The 19,829-nt window shown below is 32.2% G+C and overlaps 1 protein-coding gene across 14 annotated transcripts in view; it reads left to right on the plus strand.

Annotated features, from left to right (window-relative positions):
• RBM26 (RNA binding motif protein 26) overlaps positions 1–19,294 on the plus strand; it is an 81,636-nt gene extending 62,342 nt beyond the window's left edge. For 9 of the 14 annotated variants that reach the window (XM_080797898.1, XM_080797905.1, XM_080797906.1 and 6 more), the window contains 5 exons: positions 947–1,051; positions 4,402–4,602; positions 7,409–7,495; positions 16,291–16,404; positions 18,054–19,204. In XM_080797898.1, coding sequence (XP_080654024.1) covers positions 947–1,051; positions 4,402–4,602; positions 7,409–7,495; positions 16,291–16,404; positions 18,054–18,143 — 597 coding nt within the window. In that variant the 3' untranslated portion in view covers positions 18,144–19,204. Of the gene's footprint in view, positions 1–946; positions 1,052–4,401; positions 4,603–7,408; positions 7,496–16,290; positions 16,405–17,457; positions 17,526–18,053 lie in introns of all 14 variants that reach the window. The other 5 variants (XM_080797895.1, XM_080797901.1, XM_080797902.1 and 2 more) reach the window with 1 other exon arrangement.
• The last annotated feature ends 535 nt before the right edge of the window (positions 19,295–19,829 follow it).

The raw sequence follows: 19,829 nt of genomic DNA on the forward strand, positions 1-19,829 counted from the left end.
ATATGTGTAAAATCATGAATTCATATTGATATTTCTGATTCTCTCCAGTACCACAGGATGCTTCTTTTCCTCTTCTTAGTCCATATTTTATCTCCTGTTGCCATAATGACAGCTAACATCAGTACAGTACTCATTTTCACAGTCATTTAATACATTCCACATAGTTCCTGAATTGCTATAACAGTAGCACTTCCGACCATTAAGTAAAAGATTCAAAATTTGTTTGCATTTTCCACAAGCTCACAGTATATTCAGCTAAGAGTATAGGGTCAGAACTGTGGCCTATGATTACTTTTTTCCACTTTTGTGTGATTATGCCATCAATTTAATGAAGTTAAATATATGTCTATTTGTAGTCAATTTTGGACCTCCCTCCATTTCATTCTTGCTGACTTTATTTTTTGAATAAAACATAAACATGATTTGAAAGTTAAATTATATTAAAAAAGTATATATAGAATACCTTTTCCCTTTGATCTCTGCCGCTCTATCCCCATTCTTCTCTCCCTCTTGGTATATGTGTGTGTATGCTTTCCTACGTAAAAGCATACTATATATTGCTCATTAACATCTTGTTTTTTGTTTTTGTTTTTTTCTTTTCACAGTTATTTCCTGAAAATTACTTCATATCAGCCCATAGAAATCTCACTCTGGCTTCTGTATGGAAAATGAACTATAGTGCTCGCTTCGGCAGCACATATACTAAAATTGGAAAATGAACTATAGGGAAATGAATGGAAGTAGGAACAAGTTAGGAAGCTATTGTAGTAGTGTAGACCAGAAGTGATTGATGGCTTGGACTAGGGTGGTAGGACTGGAGATACAGAAGGAATGTATGGATTAAATGGGAATGTATAAAAGTTCTTTGTAAAAAAAAAAAAAAAAAAGTTTTTTTTGTAAATGCAGGATATTTTTGTCACTTAAATTATTAATTACCGTTTTCTAGATGCAGAAAGAATTGCTTGACACAGAACTGGATTTATATAAGAAGATGCAAGCTGGAGAAGAAGTGACTGAACTTAGGAGAAAGTATACAGAATTACAGCTGGAAGTATGTTTCACCACAACTACATAGTATGCCAAAGAGGAGCAGATTTAGTCATGGTGGCCAATTTGAAAATATATCCCCCTCATTCTAGTCAATAATTGTTGGTACTCTGTGACATACATACTGGGATTTGATACAGGAAAGAGAGAAGAAATTAGCAAATTTTTCAGAACTGGTAGAGAAAATCTTTCATTTAATGAGGGGTGGCAGCAGTTCTACCTATACACCTGAGTCCTTCCACTTCTAGTGAGTTCGGTTCTTTTCCTAATTTTAGTCTCTCCTTCTCCCTGGGACCAAGATCTTTTAAAGCCTTTTCAGTTATTACAAAGATATTCTGTGTATATACAGACATATAGAGTTGCTGTAAGGATTAGACTTTAGTGGAGAACTGTATTAAAAGCATGCTTACTTAAGTTTTGCCTATAGATGGTGCTGTGGATGTTTATAAAAGAAAATAAAGTTCTAATTTAGCTATATGATTGTATAAGAAAAAATTTAGTGAAATTGATCATTATAATGAGCATTTGTAACATTTAGCAAAAACGTGTTTAAAAATCAGAATTACATTTTGAAGTACAGAGACGTTAATGTCATTAATGCAGTTGGTACTTGGGTACATTTATGATTGATGCTACAATTAAAATTTTTTATATTTTAGATTATTTTGCCTTCATCTGAGAATTATGCTTTTTTTGCCCAAATTTGTTAGCGCCTTGATGATTTTTTTTCTAATAGGACATAATCTGAATTTAGTACTGGCATCCAGGTATTAAAGACTTAACATTTAGTAGCCAAACCACTGTCTTAAGGCCCCATCTTGCCTGTCATAGAAAATCATAGAATGGTCTCTCAGCCTGCATACATTTTGCATTCTCTGGAAGCTTGATAAGGTTGCCTTTGTGTTCTGGCCAAGGTAACAGGTTTTGAAAAAGATAGATTTCTTTCAGTTAATACAGAAATTATGTTTTCTTTATTATGGAAATTACTTGCCTATGTTGGTGGCACTTTATTTTATTTTTAATTTTTATTTATTTTTTTTAATTTCAGTGTTCCAGAATTCATTGTTTGTTGGTGATACATTAAAAAACAGGTTATTTTTAAAATTTTGGCTCAGAAATTTTAGTAAATAAATAATGGTTCTACCAGTAATCTTTATTAGTCCATGCTTTGTTTTTCTATCATAATAAAACTAAATGCTGAATGGCATTTTCTGGTTTCCTTTTATGATGGCTAGACTTCAGTTTGTAGTTACCGTTGGAATATGCAGTAATGTATTATTTCCCAGAGTGTGTCACTGACCATACCAATTCCATTTTTTTGTTAACATATTAGTGCAAAAAGCTTTTGAGGCCAGATAAATTTGGAAAAGTTTATATTAAACATGCTTGTTGCCATAGGGTTTCTTTAGAGGTTTTTGGTTCGTGAATCCCTAAATATACGTATTCAGTATTCAGTATTGCTCAGATTTGTTCATGAATCCTCTTTTTCAGGGAACATTTGCATAAGTCTGTATATGCTGCTCCATTATGAACATTAATCCTTGACCTGTGAAGTTTATTATTTGGGTTTTAGATAATTATTTTAGCAAATGTTAAGATGAACTGTCTTGAGATGAAGAGACAAATATTTATACTTAAAGAGATTTGTCAGTGCTGCCTACTTAACATTTCTACTTGATTACTTCACATCCTCAGACTCAACCTGCTCAAAAATTGAATTTGTCTTGCCCCTGAATTCTATCTACACAGTTACCCAAACCAGAAATCCGGGAATCTTCATTGATTCCTCCCTTTTCTTCATTGTCCATATCAATTAATTACCAAGTTTTATACATATTACCTCCAAATATATCTTAAAATATGTTTACTTCTCTGTGATGCCACCACTGTAGACAAAGCTTCCATCTTGTTGTTGGAGCTATTCTAGTAGCCTACTGACTGGTTTCCCAGCTTGTTCTTACTTTTTTCTACTCTGTTCTTAAAAGTAGCCAGAATAACATGATAAATACCGATTTGATGGTATCACTCTGCTTTGCGTTTTAAATGTTTTAACTGATTTTCTTGGCTCTTGGGATAAAATTAAAAATCCTTAATTGTGGTCCTTAAAATTTTTCATGATCTGGTTCTGCCTATCTCTCTAGCTTCATTTTTTCATCCCATGTAGTCCAGTTGCACTGCATTGCCTGTATTCTTGGACGTACCATGTTTCTTTCAAATTTGATTTTCCTTTGTTCATGCTGTAGCCCCCACTCCACACCCTTATGTTTTTTGTTCTTTGTGTCTTCTTTGATTCACTGAACACGTATTAACTATCTACTCTCTCAGCTGCTATTTTAAGTGCTAGGGATCAAGTAGAAAATAAAACAAGTAAATATCCTCATGGAGCTTTCATTCTAGTATCTTACTCATTGCCAGTCTTTAATGTTCTGTTCAAGTCTTTAAAGCATTTCCTTACTCTTTGCTTTACTTCTCATTAGTACTATTAAGTAACTTGGTTGCTAAAGGTCTCTTACCCCTCCCTCTAGGATTTGAGTTTCAGGAAGGAAAGGACTTGCATATAGGAAGGACTTATTAAATATTTGTGCAGTGAAGGAATGATTCATAGAAAAATGTGGTGGAATATAAGTTATTGTGCTACATTGGTTGTAAGTGATGTTAGTGTAAGTGACTAAAATGATGAATTTGAGATAATTATACCTACTGAAGTCAACAGGCAAATACACTACTTAGAAGTTTTAAGTGGAAAAATAAATTTATTGTATATTATGTATGTATTAAACTGCTGAAGTAACATTTTAACATTGTGTATTATTTGGAAATCAAGAATTGCTGGTCTTTTTATGATACAGTCTGATATCTTGGAAAGTAGAAACTTAGTAGAAAAAGGCACATTTAATAATTTCAAAACATTGTTTAAATTAATGTTATTTCGTTTTCTAATTGCATCGGCTACCTAAAATGCTTTCACTTTAAAAACTAAAACCCTCAGGGGCGCCTGGGTGGCTCAGTGGGCTAAGCCTCTGGCTTTGGCTCAGGTCATGATCTCAGGGTCCTGGGATCGAGTCCCATGTTGGGCTCTCTGCTCAGCGGGGAGCCTGCTCCCCCCTCCCCTGCCACCTGCCTCTCTGCCTGCTTGTGATCTCTGCCTCTCTGTCAAATAAATAAATAAAATTTAAAAAACTAAAACTAAAACTAAAAACTAAAACCCTACCTTAAATTATGAGATCCTTTCATAGACCAGAATTTGAATATGATGTCAAATTGTATAAAAGATTGACTATTCTCACAGAATATATGTAATGCGGCATGTGTTAGAAATTGTGATGTTTAACTTGTGTGTCTTATCTCTTCAAGGCTGCAAAACGAGGGATTCTTTCATCTGGTCGGGGTAGAGGAATTCACTCAAGAGGTCGAGGTGCAGCTCATGGCCGAGGCAGGGGTCGAGGTCGAGGTCGAGGTGTGCCTGGTCATGCGGTGGTGGATCATCGTCCCAGGGCATTGGAGATTTCTGCGTTTACAGAGAGTGATAGAGAAGATCTTCTTCCTCATTTTGCGGTACTTTCTTACTGTCCAACAGAACACGTACTGATAATCATTGTTGGGGATAATGGATATTGAAGGGGAAATTATGAAAATACGAGTAATTTAAACCCTTTAATCTGACCAAAGGGTTTGATTAATCCATAATAGTCTTTTGCTAATTATTTAAAAAATAAACTGAGGGATTTTTTTTTTGTTTGTTTAATTACTGTCTGGAAGACATGTTGCTCTTCTTAACAGTAGGCCTTCAGATATTGTGAAATGAATGATTTGAATTTTGCTGTTTCAGAGGGGGATGTCCTATAGTTTAGTTTCATTTGATACATACATTGAACAGAAAATTTAACACATCGCAAAGACCACCCAGATATTTTAAAATTAAGATGGAATTTTATGTCTTAATACCATATTCTTGATCTAGCTGATCTTAGAAATGAAACAAGACAAAATTTTGATGTATGACCTTGAAGTTGCCTGTATTCACTGGCAGGATATAATTAAAGAGTGAGTCTAATGTAGACCTATGAGAAAGGAGAATGAGATTCTAGTCCTGGCTAACCCATTATTTAACTTGGACTTCCTGGGATCCATTGGGCTTGTGTGTAGAATAGAAATTATATTTGCCTAAAGACCTTTTCAACTTAAATATTGTGATTCTTAGTGGTATCCCAAAGGTTAGTTACTAAGCATTGGCCTTGCCTTCAGGACTATAGTAACTGCTCTGGAGATAAAAAAGAAGTAACCAGTTCTTCATCTTCAAAGATTTTATATATATTGTTTAAACACAAGGCAGTTAAAGTAAGCTGCAAACATAATTTATCACATCATCAAGCTAAATTTATTAAAAACTAAGTACTTGAGTAACTCAGAAAAGTATCTTTCACATAGGCATATGATGGAAAAAGAACAGGATAGGAGAATTTCATAAGCTAGGAAAACTGGAGCTTAGATCTTGAAGGATCAGTAAGCTTATAGATAGGTACACAAAAGATTGAATCTTTTGGAAATTCCGATTTAGATGTTTGACAGTCATATTCTAGGCTATTAATGGAAGTTACAAAGGTGAAACTATATTTTGTCAGGACATAGGGAATTATTGAAAGAAATAATTACTGAAATTACTGAAAGAAAGGAAAATATAATAGAAGTTACAAAGGTGAAACTGTATTTTGTCAGGACATAGGGAATTATTGAAAGAAATAATTATTGAAAGAAAGGAAAATATTAAAGAAGTAACTAAAATGATTAATATTTAAGGATGAGGAGTCTGGAAAGTCTTAATGCTTGATGGTTTCAAAGGAAGAAAGGGATCAGAGAACTGGAAAGGATCTTAGAGATAATTTTTGCCTGTTACTCACCCCAGCTTCTCCCACCCCTTTCACAAAGGAAAGGAGATTCAGATAATTAAGTGTTTTGCATGCAGTTATATAGCTAATCAAGAAACTAGCAAAGAATATGCTAAAATAATCCAGATAAACCAGTGAGTTTGTTATGAATGTATTTTAGTGACAACTAGGATGGGTTTTGGTTTTATAAATATTCAGAGCCTCTAAATGGAGATTTTTGTGTGTATTTAGAGATTTGAACTCCTTTCAAAGTTAGTAGTGGTAATGCACATTTAAAAATAATCAGTCTTTAAGAATGGTGCATGTTTAAAATTTAGTTCTGTCTCAACCTGGGATTTGAACATGTGACAAGTAACAGAAGAAAAGAAAACTGCATTTTTATAGGACCATTAACTGTTACAGATTGTGATTAACAGCATGCTTTCATTAATTTATCCACCAAAACCAGTAGTAGTATTAGTAATAAAAATTATAGCTAAAAGTTATAGAGCATTTATTTTGTGGCAGGTATTATTCTGAGTGTCTTATGTAATTCATTATATTATGCGTTATCTCAACAACTCTGAGGTACGTACCTACTTTAGAGATGAAGAAGATGAACCATGAAGAGATTAAGTAACTTGCTCAAGTTTAGACAGCTAGTAACTGACAGAGCTGAAAGGGGCTGATTGATGCTAGAATAGTGTTATCTTTACAGAAATTTTCCATATGGGGAGTGTGTATGTGTGTGTGTGTGTGTGTGTGTGTGTATTTAATGAGATTATAGTTATTTTGTTTTGGGGTAGGAAAGAAGGCAGGTATTAGTAATGATAAAGGACTAGAATTTTATATGATAAAGGTTGCTGTTTAAAGGAAATATGATAAAGAAAAAAATCCTTCTACATACAGAAAAAATAAAATCCAACAAAACAAAAGCAAGCATAATTTATTTAGTTTTTTTTTAAAGAGTGTGTTGTGTAGAGGAGTATGTAATAGGAGTGAAAGCAAGGTCAGTTCGAATGTTAAATCAAAAGACCTAGACTCTCCTGCCATTTAACTTAAATTAACTTTGGGAAAATTATTTAAATTCTCTGAATCTTCTTTTTGGCACCTTCTTTAAATTGGGAATGACACAAAAAACTCATAGAATATCCTGAGGATTAAATATTCTTTTTTAGAAAGAATTTAGCATATTCTAGGATTAGAATAATGAAGGTCAGTAAGGAAGCCCAGTTGTGACTGTTATTTCATTTTTTTAAGGAATAGTTGATTCAAATATAAGTTTCCCTAATTCTAAAAAGTATAGAATTGTAAATAGGACCATTCTTTATCTTATAATATCAAGTACTAAAATGAATTATTCATCATTTTTTTCTGTTAATCACCATGAATTGTTATATATTCTGGGTTACATTTATTGGTAATTTTAAAAGCCATTAGGATTTTGGATGTTTCAAAATATTTATTTGGAGGAAATACTTCTTTTTAATTTAAAGCAATATGGTGAAATTGAAGATTGTCAGATTGATGACTCTTCACTTCATGCAGTAATTACATTCAAGACAAGAGCAGAAGCTGAAGCAGTAAGTATTAGAAATCTGATTTATTGAAAATTCAGATTTAAATGTTTTATAAATATTGCTTTTAAGTCTTAATATAAAGAAATTTTTTTTTACTTACTAAATAACTACAGTTTGACAGTAGATAGATTATAAGAAGTAATTCATGGCCACAAAGAATGTCCTAAAGCAGTTAGGCAATTCTGTTTATAACATGATATAATTAGAATAGTCACCAAGTTGAATAGTAAGTTGTATTGTCCTGAGACACTAGCAGTTCTCCTTCCTTTCTCTTTCACAGGGGATAGGGCCACCTGACTTTCCATTATCCTTTTTCTCAGCTGGCCCAGAACAAAGTCTGCTTTGGCAGAAAGAGTGGTGAGAGATAAGGTAGAAGCTAAGATAAATCGTGATGTCAGATCTTCTAAAGCATCCCTTATCTGCTGCTTCATAGTCCCAGTAGGCTGAACTTTAACGTATCCCTAGCTCAGCATATCCCCAACTAAGCCTCTATAACTTTCTGCCCAGGCATGATACATTGCTGTAGCTTTTAGGGTCCTTTTATTATGGTTGTCTTAAACCATGCATCTTGAATTGTCTTTATAAAGGATGAGTATATGCAACCTTGTCTTCCATCGGGGTTTAAAAGATTTAAAAAAAAAGGAAAATGGGTATAAAGTATAGGAGATTGATAGGAATGTTTTTAGCCCTATGTGTTCTTTCTTCCGGATTGTAGAGAAATAGATGTACCATCTTGTTCTTGGAAAAATGCAGTAAGAGTTCCAAACAGTTAACCTGATGTGAATGAAAGAGTAGTATGCTTTTCAGAAGTTTTTAAGTGGATTGTGGTCTAAATTAAAATTTTTAAAAACTTTCTAAATTGATTTGTCTTCTTTGTAGTGAATATTCCCTGACAACACAATGGTACCTTACTGGGGACCTATCCTGGTAGGAGTTGGGCTTGGAGCATTGTAACCAGTAAAAGACTGTGGGTCTGAAAAGTCTCAGTGAAGTGCTCAGCTGGGGTCTTGTAATAACTAGTGTCAAGATTAGTGGTGTAGGAGGTGGATAGTTTTATGGAATAGGAGTTCCTGATCCTAGAGTTTTGTTTTTTTTAAATCTACTTTTGGGTAATGTTTCACTTAAAGATCTTTTTTCAGAGTAAAAAATGTTACTGATGAGAGTTTAAAACTTTTATAAACTTGTATGTGTACATGTTATATTAAAAAATAGATCTTTGATCAAGTTTTCCCTCAAAGGTATTATTGAGTATGAGTTAAAAAATAAGCTTCTTTTTGTTAGGTAGCTTGAGTAAGTCTCTTTATGTTCTATATTCTAGGCAGTAGTCATAAAACAGTGGTAGTTGTCATTGTATAAATGATTATAAGTTTGTTAAAACTTCTTGTTTATATGGCTAAGGGAAAAAAACTTTTTATCTTTGAAATAATTTTTGAAAGTTTGGCTCTTGGAAAATTTGTTGACATACAGCCTCTTTCTTGGATATTGCTTTTTCCAGCTCAGATATTTATATTTATATGTACATACTATATATGTGTGTACATATTTATATATAAAAATATATTTTTATATGTACATATTTATATATACATATAAATACATGTATATTTATACAATGCATGTGTTTTCTAAATGAATAACCATCAATTCAAAAGACTAGGGATTGATGTATGACAAACACTGAATTTTATGAAGGTTGTGAAGAAGTGACAAAATAAGTTAGATCCAATAAGAATTATCTTTTCAAAGTAAATACCATTTTAGTTGGAATTATTTAATAGCCTGAAAGGAAGAACTACCATTGCTATGATAAACATTTGAATTAAGTTATAGAAGTTGTTGATCCAAAGCCAAATAAGCCAAAACAATTCTTAAAATTTTGTAACTTTCTGTTGTAGGAAAGAATAGAAAATTAAGTTGAAGCTTATCTTCTCCAAACAGAATATAGGCTAAGGCAGTGGTTTTCCAAACTTCTAGATTTGGGGGACCATTGAAGTTTGGGAATTTAAAAATTAGTGTGTTTGACATAGAGGCGCCAGTTTTTAATTTTGTTAAGGATGAATGCTTACAAAATATAAAACAAATTTCACGTACCATCATCATCATTTTATAAAATAAAGAAAATTTTGACACCAAAAATGTAAGAGGTTATAAACTCAAGGTAAATGATAGGCCTTCCCAGGAAAAGAAAATTATCTACCTTTTTTAATGTTTATTTCCAAATATTTCTTTGTTTTTATTTTCTGAACCGTTGTCCTAGATGAGTGAATGAATGTCTCTGTATTTTCTGTAATCAATAGATGGCATAGTATTTTCATAGTGAAAGTACAAAATAAGGTACTTCAGACATTAATATATATGACTGAAAAGTGAGAAATTTTCCCCTTATAGATGTACCAAATTTAATCAGTCATGCTGATGGCCTTTAAATTTTGTTCTTTTACAGTTCAGCAGTGAATATTCTTGGAGCATATTTCTCTGTGTACATATGTGAATATGAATATAAGATATATTCTTGATACAATATAACTGGATGAAATGATATGTGCACTTAAATTTTTGATGGATAGTTCTAAGATTGCTTCCTTCATTCCCCCTCATATAGGTTGTACCACAATTCCTTGCCCACCAAAGATGTATGAGAGTGCCTTTTCCCCACACACTTGCCATAGTATATACTCTGTGTAGTGGTTTGCTCATATAAAATACATGGGTATATAAGCCACAGAATGGTATCAGTTTTATTTTGGTAAAATAGTAACTCGTTTCAGTTTTAATACACTTTTATGATTAAAATTGAACGTTTTCATATTTGTTTAAATGCTCTTTATTTCTGTTTCTGTCAACTGTTAATGTCATTTGTTTACTCTCTTGCTGAGTTCTATTATGATTTTTTTCTTTCTGATTTTTTTTCAATTTTTTTCCTAGAAAATTAGCTCATAAGTTCTAGACATTTCAATGAAAATTCATATGACTTTTATTTGGCATAAGGTGTGAAATAGGGAGCCTACTTGATTTTACTGAGTAAAAGCTAGTTTTCCAAACTTAGGTGAACTACCCTTAGTGTGTAAAAATTTTCCATGTTTATTGGATCATGTTCAGGATTCATTCTCTTCCATTGATGAGTTTTCTTTTCATGTGCCTCTTCTGCACTGCTCTAATTAAGCTAAACTTTATATTTTAATAGTTTGTCAGGGTTGTTGTTTGGATTCCCTCTTATTGTGCTCACCTATTAACTCATTTTAAGCATCTTCCTCATAGATTTTTTTTTTTTAATTTCTTTTCAGCATAACAGTATTCATTATTTTTGCACCACACCCAGTGGCTCCACGCAATACGTGCACTCCTTAATGCCCACCACCTGGCTCCCCCAACCTCCCACCTCCCGCCCCTTCAAAACCCTCAGGTTGTTTTTCAGAGTCCATAGTCTCTCATGGTTCACCTCCCCCTCCAGTTTCCCTCAACTCACTTCTCCTCTCCATCTCCCCATGTCCTCCATGTTAGTTGTTATGCTCCACAAACAAGTGAAACCATATGAGAATTGACTCTCTCTGTTTGACTTATTTCACTCAGCATAATCTCTTCCAGTCCCGTCCATGTTGCTACAAAAGTTGGGTATTCGTCCTTTCTGATGGAGGCGTAATACTCCATAATGTATATGGACCACATCTTCCTTATCCATTCGTCCATTGAAGGGCATCTTGGTTCTTTCCACAGTTTGGCAACCGTGGCCAGTGCTGCTGTAAACACTGGGGTACAGATGGCCCTTCTTTTCACTACATCTGTATCTTTGGGGTAAATACCCAGTAGTGCAATTGCAGGGTCATAGGGAGGCTCTATTTTTAATTTCTTGAGGAATCTCCACACTGTTCTCCAAAGTGGCTGCACCAACTTGCATTCCCACCAACAGTGGAAGAGGGTTTCCCTTTCTCCACATCCTCTCCAACACACGTTGTTTCCTGTCTTGCTAATTTTGGCCATTCTAACTGGTGTAAGGTGGTATCTCAATGTGGTTTTAATTTGAATCTCCCTGATGGCTAGTGATGATGAACATTTTTTCATGTGTCTGATAGCCATTTGTATGTCTTCATTGGAGAAGTGTCTGTTCATATCTTCTGCCCATTTTTTGAATGATTATCTGTTTTGTGTGTGTTGAGTTTTCCCTCATAGGTTTTATATGTTTATTTTTTATATAAGCTTACCAGGTTCTAAAAGGAATAATTTATGGGAGATTTAACATCTTTGTGATACGAAGATTCCTCTATAACATCCTTATATTTCAATCCTTTATTCTCTAACAGCATTTAGAGGTTTTCTTTATATAGATTTTATTTATATATGTAAAATCGATATAGGTAATATACATATGCTGCAGATTACATAATATATAACATATAAGTATATAATATAGTAACATATAGTATGTAATGTGAAATATATATAACATACATATAATTTTTACATAAATAAATATATTAGTTTTCCCCCAGTCATTTAACTTGTAGTTATTTTAAATGAGGTCTTCTTTATGTAGATAAATCATTTGTCTGTTCTTATTAAATATGTAGTTGCCATCTTACCAAATTATCTTTTGATAGTTTTTTAGTTTTGTTGTCCTTGGTTTTACCGGTAACCATATCCATCTTTAATGTTTATAACTTCTTACTTTCTGTTACTCATTGTTACCTTTAGAAAAATATTAAAAAAGAGTAATAGTAATTGTGTCTCCACTCATGACATTCCATTCATTGTCTTGCTCATGAAATGAATGAAAACATTTCTAATAATTTTAGTATTATATATGATGCTAGCTTTTTAGATTAAGATAGAATACAAATGATTCCTGTTTTTTTGGAAGCTGTAGTGACTGGGTTTTGATCAGAAAGAGATTTTATCATAATTTTTGTGTATTTGTAGAAATATGAGGGTTTTTCCCCCTCATCTCTTTATATTGTTTCCTGAGATTGACTAACCATTTGCTTCTGGTACATATCCCCATGGTACTGTATTTTTCTTTGATAAATCATTGAAGTCTGAAGTCTTCCTTTTTTTAAAAAAAGTTTTACTTCTTAGACTTTATTGAAGTATAGTTGATAGGCATGTTATATTAGTTTCAGGTGTACAGCATAGTGATTTGGCAATTCTCTTACTCATCTCTCACCATGATAAGTGTAGTCACCATCTGTCACCATATAACATTATTACAATATTACTGATTGTATTTCCTATATTATACTCTTGATCCATGTGACTTACTTATTTTTTAACCAAAGGTTGTACCTCTTAATCCTCTGTAGGTAATTTTGCCCATTCCCCTATCCATCTCCCCTCTGGCAACCACCAATCTGTTCTCTGTATTTAAGAGTGTTTGTTTTGTTTTTTATATCCTGCATATAAGTGAAATCATTTCTCTGACTTACTTCACTTAGCATAATAACCCTCCAGATTCATCATGTTGTCGCAGATGATAAGGTTTTTTTCTTGTATTTATTTGTAGTTTTAATTCAGTCTTCGGAAGTAACATTTGTTTATAGACTGGAGGGGTGTTATTTACATCAGGTATCAATACTACTTGGCTTTATAAAAAGTCACTGAAAAGTTTTCCATCTTTCTTTGTGCTGAGTTAATTTTAAGTAGCATTGGAGATACATTTTCTTAAATGTCTAATAGAGTTTATCTGTGAATATATCAGCTTCTACTGATATTAGACCCATGTATCTTTTTAAAACCTTTTTCTTCTTTGTAGAAAAGATTTGTTTCTTTATTTCTTTTTTTTTTTTTTTTTTTAAGATTTAATTTATTTGTCAGAAGGGGAGAGGGAGAGTGAGCATAAGCAGGGGGAGCAGCAGGCAGTAGGAGAAGTAGGCTTCACGCTGAGCAAGGAGCCCAGTGGATGCGGGACTTGGTCTCAGGACCCTGGGATCATGACCTGAGCCGAAGGCAGATACTCAACCAACTGAGACACCCAGGAGTCCCTATATTTTTTTTTCTTTTTTGGCCTTATTTTGGTACTTTGGTGGTTTTTCATTGAAATTACCAACTATTTTCATTAAGATGAGCAAACTTAATCTTATCTTCTTCTGGAGTTATTTTCCCCACTTTTTTTCTTGTATATTTTTATAGTTAACCCCACTTCCACCTTTATAATCACTACCACCTTGCTCAAATAAGCATCCTGTAGAATACATTTAAACATGATGTTTTTGTTAACATTTTATAAGTAGTTACAAAGTTCATTTTTAAATGTACATTTTAATAAAATGGTTGCAGAACTCTTGAAGTGACTGCCACAGTATTGAAAAGCATTGATCTAGTTGGTATTATACTATTAAGCAGTAGTAAGACAGTGTGATACTGGACTTGGCCAAAATATTCCAGAGAGCATAAGGACAAAATAATGTCAGAATAACTAAGAATATTCTGAAAAAGATGAAGAGTGATACCAAAATCATTGTGAAATAATTAATATAGTAATGGTATGGATAGACAGACAATAAAATAGTCCAGAAAAAGACCTGAATGTATGAAAGAATTGTAGAGGATTACAAGGAGATACTTTATTTAAATCAGGAAATTTAAATTTACCGAGTAATCTGAAAATAATGTTATGACATTTAGCTATTAGGAAAAAACTATACATTATGCCTTTATTTTTGGTATCAAAGTAAAGGTGCGTAAGAGTTTTTTCTTTATTCTGTACATATGACTAGTAAAAAGCTAGGGGATTCCTTAAAGTAATTTTAGTGTGGAGGGGGCTTTTTAAAGGACTGGCACAATCTGGAAGCCATAAATTACAGTACATGAAAATTTAAACTTACTTATTTAAATTTATGACAAAAAGAACAGCAGCAGCCCCTTTCCCTTTAGTAAAAACATCCATTGTAATTGTAAAATCAAGATCCAGTTGAGAAAAGAATATTTTGCCAAATAGGACAAAGTTCCATTCAAGAAATTAGTTTAAATATGGTGTAGGTGTGTGTGTATGTAAGTAGCCATTCAAGAAAAGTGAAAAATCTATTGGTATGGCTATGGAAAGGGTCTGTGGAATAATTGAATTAATAATACAAGAAAGAAGTGTGAGACCAGTAAAGTGTGTACCCGTGTACATATCCTATATATGTATATACACGAACACTCTTCATAAGTGCATAGGACTTTTTTTAGTGGGTTGCAGGACTTTTTTCCAGACTCTTCATAGAATAGTGGTTATCTCTTCAGGATAGGACAGTCATGGATTATGATATTTTACATTATGTAACCAGAAATTTTGGAATTAAAAAAAAATAAAATGGGTAGATTATAGAATTTTTTAAACATTAAAGATTTTATGTTGCAAATTACTTAAAATAAACTTATATTTAAAAAGGAAGAACTCAGTTATCTCAAATTTATATAGCTGAATAGTTAAAAATTTCTAATGGTGAATGTTGATAAAATGTTAAATATATCTAGCTTTGAAATCATCCTATAAAATGTTAAAAACTTTAGAGGGTTGTAGACTCACCTTATAAATTTGAAGATGTATGTGCTAAATACAGAGATTTACAGTATTAGGAACTTAAGAACTTATAGAACTTAAGAACTTATAGAAAGTGTTGGTAAAATTTTTGGCCTTTTTTAACTGGATAAAAAGATGAGCCTTATGAGTAGACATTTTGCATGACACTATTGGAATTTCTTATAGTAATATATTTTTATGTAATAGTTTTAGCTTTTAAAAAATTACAAGTTGTTTCTAAACTTACATATCATATATAAGTACTTAAAAATTTTTTTAGTTATATGACACCATATGACATGGTGAGGCCATGGACTAAAAACTCCTGAGCTGCATTTTGTAATAGGTATGAAATCTCTTAAATTTATAATAGATTTATATGTGCAGATTTAAAATTTATACCTGGAGATTTAAATATCACACAACTCGTGGTTAGGTGTTGTTGAACATGTAATTTTTTCTGGATTTCACATTATACTATGAGGTTGTGCTATAAATCTTTCATGACTATGAGTTATTCTGGTATGTTGCTAACATTCATTTATATTCATTCATGTTATTTTAATTTGAATGCACAATTTCCTAATCACTTAATTTAGCAAATACTAAGTTTGACTTTTATCTTACATAGTTCTGAAAGCTTTGTAGGAAATACTTTAGTTTCAGTAGAAACATTCAGGGTTTTTTTCCTTCATGAAGATACTTAGGTTTCATAAGAGTGATACATGTCGAACATCATATATTTAAAGATAATGTGATACCTTATTGATGTAATTTTAAAATAATGTGATACTTTATGCATGCAGAAGTATTCTTATATCTGTTAAAGGTTTCTAGTTTGTAGTTACTATATATGTCATTCATAAATTAATAAGAATTAAAATACAATAAAGTACATTTAGCCTGCTGATCCTAATTTGGACTTGAGTTCAGAACCCACAGCCAGGATCTTGAAATGTCTTGAGATTGTTGCCTTTAATAGCCATTATCATTGTATTTTAAACATGTAGACATAGTTATAGTCAGATACTGGCCATTTGTAAAATAGCTCTGCTCAAGCATGAGAAAGTGTTCTCATTTTCTTTTTAAAGTTATTTCCAAACACAAAGCTGATTTTAGAAGTAAATAACCATAAAAAGTAAATTATAAATTATAATAATAAATAGTAAATGAAGAAATAACCACAAAGTAAATGGATAGGTATCTTCACTTTTGTTTTACTAATTTAAATATTAGATACTATAGCATTTCATTGTTTAGAAATTATTAATATTCTGCATTCTAATGTTCTTAATTATTTTAGGCTGCAGTTCATGGAGCTCGTTTCAAAGGGCAGGATCTAAAACTGGCATGGAATAAACCAATAACTAATATTTCAGCTGTTGAAACAGAAGAAGTTGAACCTGATGAAGAGGAAGTATGTTTTTTTTTTTTTTAATTTGTGTTGGCCCTTTAAGTGTTCACATTTTTTATATGAAATATGATTTTATGGCTGTGATTTTAACATAAAACTTTTATTCCTGAGCCATATTCCAGGCAGGGGATGTCAGATAAATGCAGACCAACTTTAAATTTTCTGGATTAATGAGAACTATGGATTACTAATCCAAAAAAAGAAAGAAAGAAAATCATATATATACTCAGTTTTCATTTACTCTTAGAAAACAATAATTATTCTTTAGATTTTTATCCACAGGAAATCTTGTAATATTTTAAGTTTTAGAGTATATCTCCTACTTATTTGCTTTATTAACATTTCAGGTTTCCTTTATTTTAATTCATACCGTTATAGTTCATTAGAGTGAATGCCTTCTATATGGTAGATACTGTGATAGGCACAAAAATGAATAAGACACGGTCCCTATCATCAAGGAGCTTTAATCTGGAAAGGGGGGTGGTGACAGACACATAAGAAACTAATTATAATGAAAGGCAGAGTGATACGCTCAATAAGAGATCTGAACAATATGCTGTGGGAACCCAGGGGAAGGAGTGGTTATTTCTGACCAAAAGAGTCTTGAAGAAGGTGGTGACAGTGGAGCTGAACCCTAAGTGATAAAAAAAGCTTTCCATAACCAAGAGCTGGGACTGGGAATAGAGTTGAGAGAGGCATTTTAGGTGTGGAAGGGGAATAGATGTTGAACAGTCCATTTTTCTTGGGTACAACAATTAGTATGATGGCTGAGAAGTGTGAACATAAAGAACAATGAAGTGGGAGAGCCCTTTGAAATCATAAACATAAACATAACTATTTTGTTTGATCATGAAATAAGCTGTAGGAAAAAGTTGAGGTTAATAAAGGTAAGGTGGGGAAACAATGATTCCATGTTTTACCTTTGTTAGATTTTCTTAATGGCACTTCATTTTGTTTGAAGAGCATTCAAGGCTGTTATACATATCCATAGTCAAATGCAAGAATAAAATGTGTATTTTGAAACTCATATACATGATTTGTCATTTTATATTTTAGATTATACCTTTGTCCTTCCATGAGTTTGAATTGAATGGGGAGAAAAGCAGGAGAGCTCCTGGTATTAGGTATTTTGAAAAGTTTGAAAAGTAGTCTGAGAAGCTTTTATGAAGGGAATGGGGAAAAGCAAGGGATGCTATAAAAGAAATGTTTGTTTCATATAGCAGAAAAAAATATAAATCTATAAATCTTGATAGATGTTTCTACAAGTTATTGGTTGATTTAGTGTCCAGGGTTAGAGAGGGTAAGTCAGAGAAGACTTATTGATGTTTTCTTTTTTTAAAAACTAAAGGTATTGAGCACTGTTTTGTAGGTGTAGAAGATGGCATAATTTGATCAAGTGAGGCAGGAGAAATGGCATGTAAAAGGCTTACTTGGATTTTTTTTTAGTGCCTGTTCGATATAAACCATAGAATAGATATTGTAGAAAAACCAGTGAGTGGATAAAGGTTGCTTTTCTTTGTTCTTGAATATTGTAGCTATAGAAATACCTTTTGTATTCGCCTCTTTTGAGAGAAATCAGTATTTAAAAGTGTCACCTTTTTTCTTTTCTTTTTTTTTTTTGGGTAAATTCCTAAATGCATTTTAACCTAAAGTTTCAGGAAGAGTCTTTGGTGGATGACTCATTACTTCAAGATGATGATGAAGAAGAAGAGGACAATGAATCTCGTTCTTGGAGAAGATGATTTGACTGATCATTGATCTGCATATGCTAGAACTCTACCTGTGTTTCATTAGTATTATCTAATGTACTTTTACATATTTGTAAAAACAATTTTTTTGGTAAAATGTGATGAAGATGGATTTCACAAATAGAAGAGAAGAAAACTACCTTCTGATCCTGTATTTTGAAAGATTGATGTTTGCATTTTATTTCAGTAAACAATTGCTAAAGACATCACACTAGAAACATATGCAATGTTTTTATTACATACTTCTACTGAACATTACGGAATTCTTTGGGTTCTTTGTAATTTAATGAATAGGTCTAAAACCTTATGACCAATACTTGTTATAACTTAGAGGATTTTGTTTTACTCCAAATAAGGAATGAATTTGCATTTAAAATCTTAATGAATGTTTTCAAAAATGAATAGATAACATAGTACTCTAACTAAAGTCTCCAAGTTATGTATTCATAATATTACATAGTAGTATGCTTAGGCTTTACTATGTATTAGCCTTTTGTTGGACTTGTGTATGTATTTTACCATATGGGTTTTAATGATAACGGTGTATGACTGCTTTGCATATGAGTCCTTATGCATTCAGATGTTAAAAATAAAGTGGAATGGTCTCTTGAAAAGAAAAGAAAAGAAAAAAAAAAAAAAACAATGACAAAAAAACCCCACAAAGGCCAAGACAATGTTCCTTGATTTTAAAAAAGAAAAAAAGAAAAAAAAAAAAAGAAAAGAAAAAATTTAAAATAAATAGACCATTCCAGATGGTGATCTACCCTTCCCCCCAATTATCACAAAAGGAGCTATAATCACTAATTTATTAATGATGGTTACTGGTACCTTTACAATAATGTACAATCCAATGTTAAAAATTTATACCACTTCAGTTTGGTTTGATCCTATAAATTTTCAACAGATGTCTTAAAATTTAAAAGCAGGCTGATTAGTTTGGAACCAGACTTCAAGTAGAGCTAACATTTGGTGAATAAGAAAACATCACATTACATTTTGGATGTATGAAAGAAAACTTGACCATTTGAAGATGTATGAATAAAGAAATGTACTATAGATACTACTTTAGGAAAACACTGTTTGGTAAGTGTTCCAGTCTGATATTTTAAGTGTGCATTTCCTATACTTGTATAAAAATCTTTGACATTTGCAACAGTATTGTGATTTTTAAGTGGATTTCTCTGGCAAATGAACATGATCGTTGAAAGTTGATACAGCAGTTTCAGGAAATAAATGCATTCTTTGTAGAATGAGGGGGTGGGAGATTACATATTTACCTTTCAAAATTTATCATTTCAGTTGCAAGTGTTTCTTCCCCTCCTGAGATTATAGTGATTATATCCAGTGTCACATTAAAAAAAATCACTTTCTTCCCATACTGGGGTCCTCACAGTCACAAACTGTAATTCCAACACCATAATCCTCTGTCAGTGGGATAACTAATGGATGCTGTTTCTCTTTTATTTTTTTCCTCCCACACTTAGGGTTAAAGTTGTATATATGTTCTTGATGGTAATACTATTTCATAGGAATGTTTTGGCTTACATTTGGTACATGTCTTAATATTTAAAATTTCAAAATCGATTTCTTTTGTCAAAATAGTGACTTACTCAAAAACTTCTTTACTTAGATCTGTGATATATTTTTATGTAGTCTCTTGTATGTTGACTATGTGCTATT

Source organism: Martes martes (assembly GCF_963455335.1).
Source record: "Martes martes genome assembly, chromosome: 3".
Classification (NCBI taxonomy): Eukaryota; Metazoa; Chordata; class Mammalia; order Carnivora; family Mustelidae; genus Martes; species Martes martes.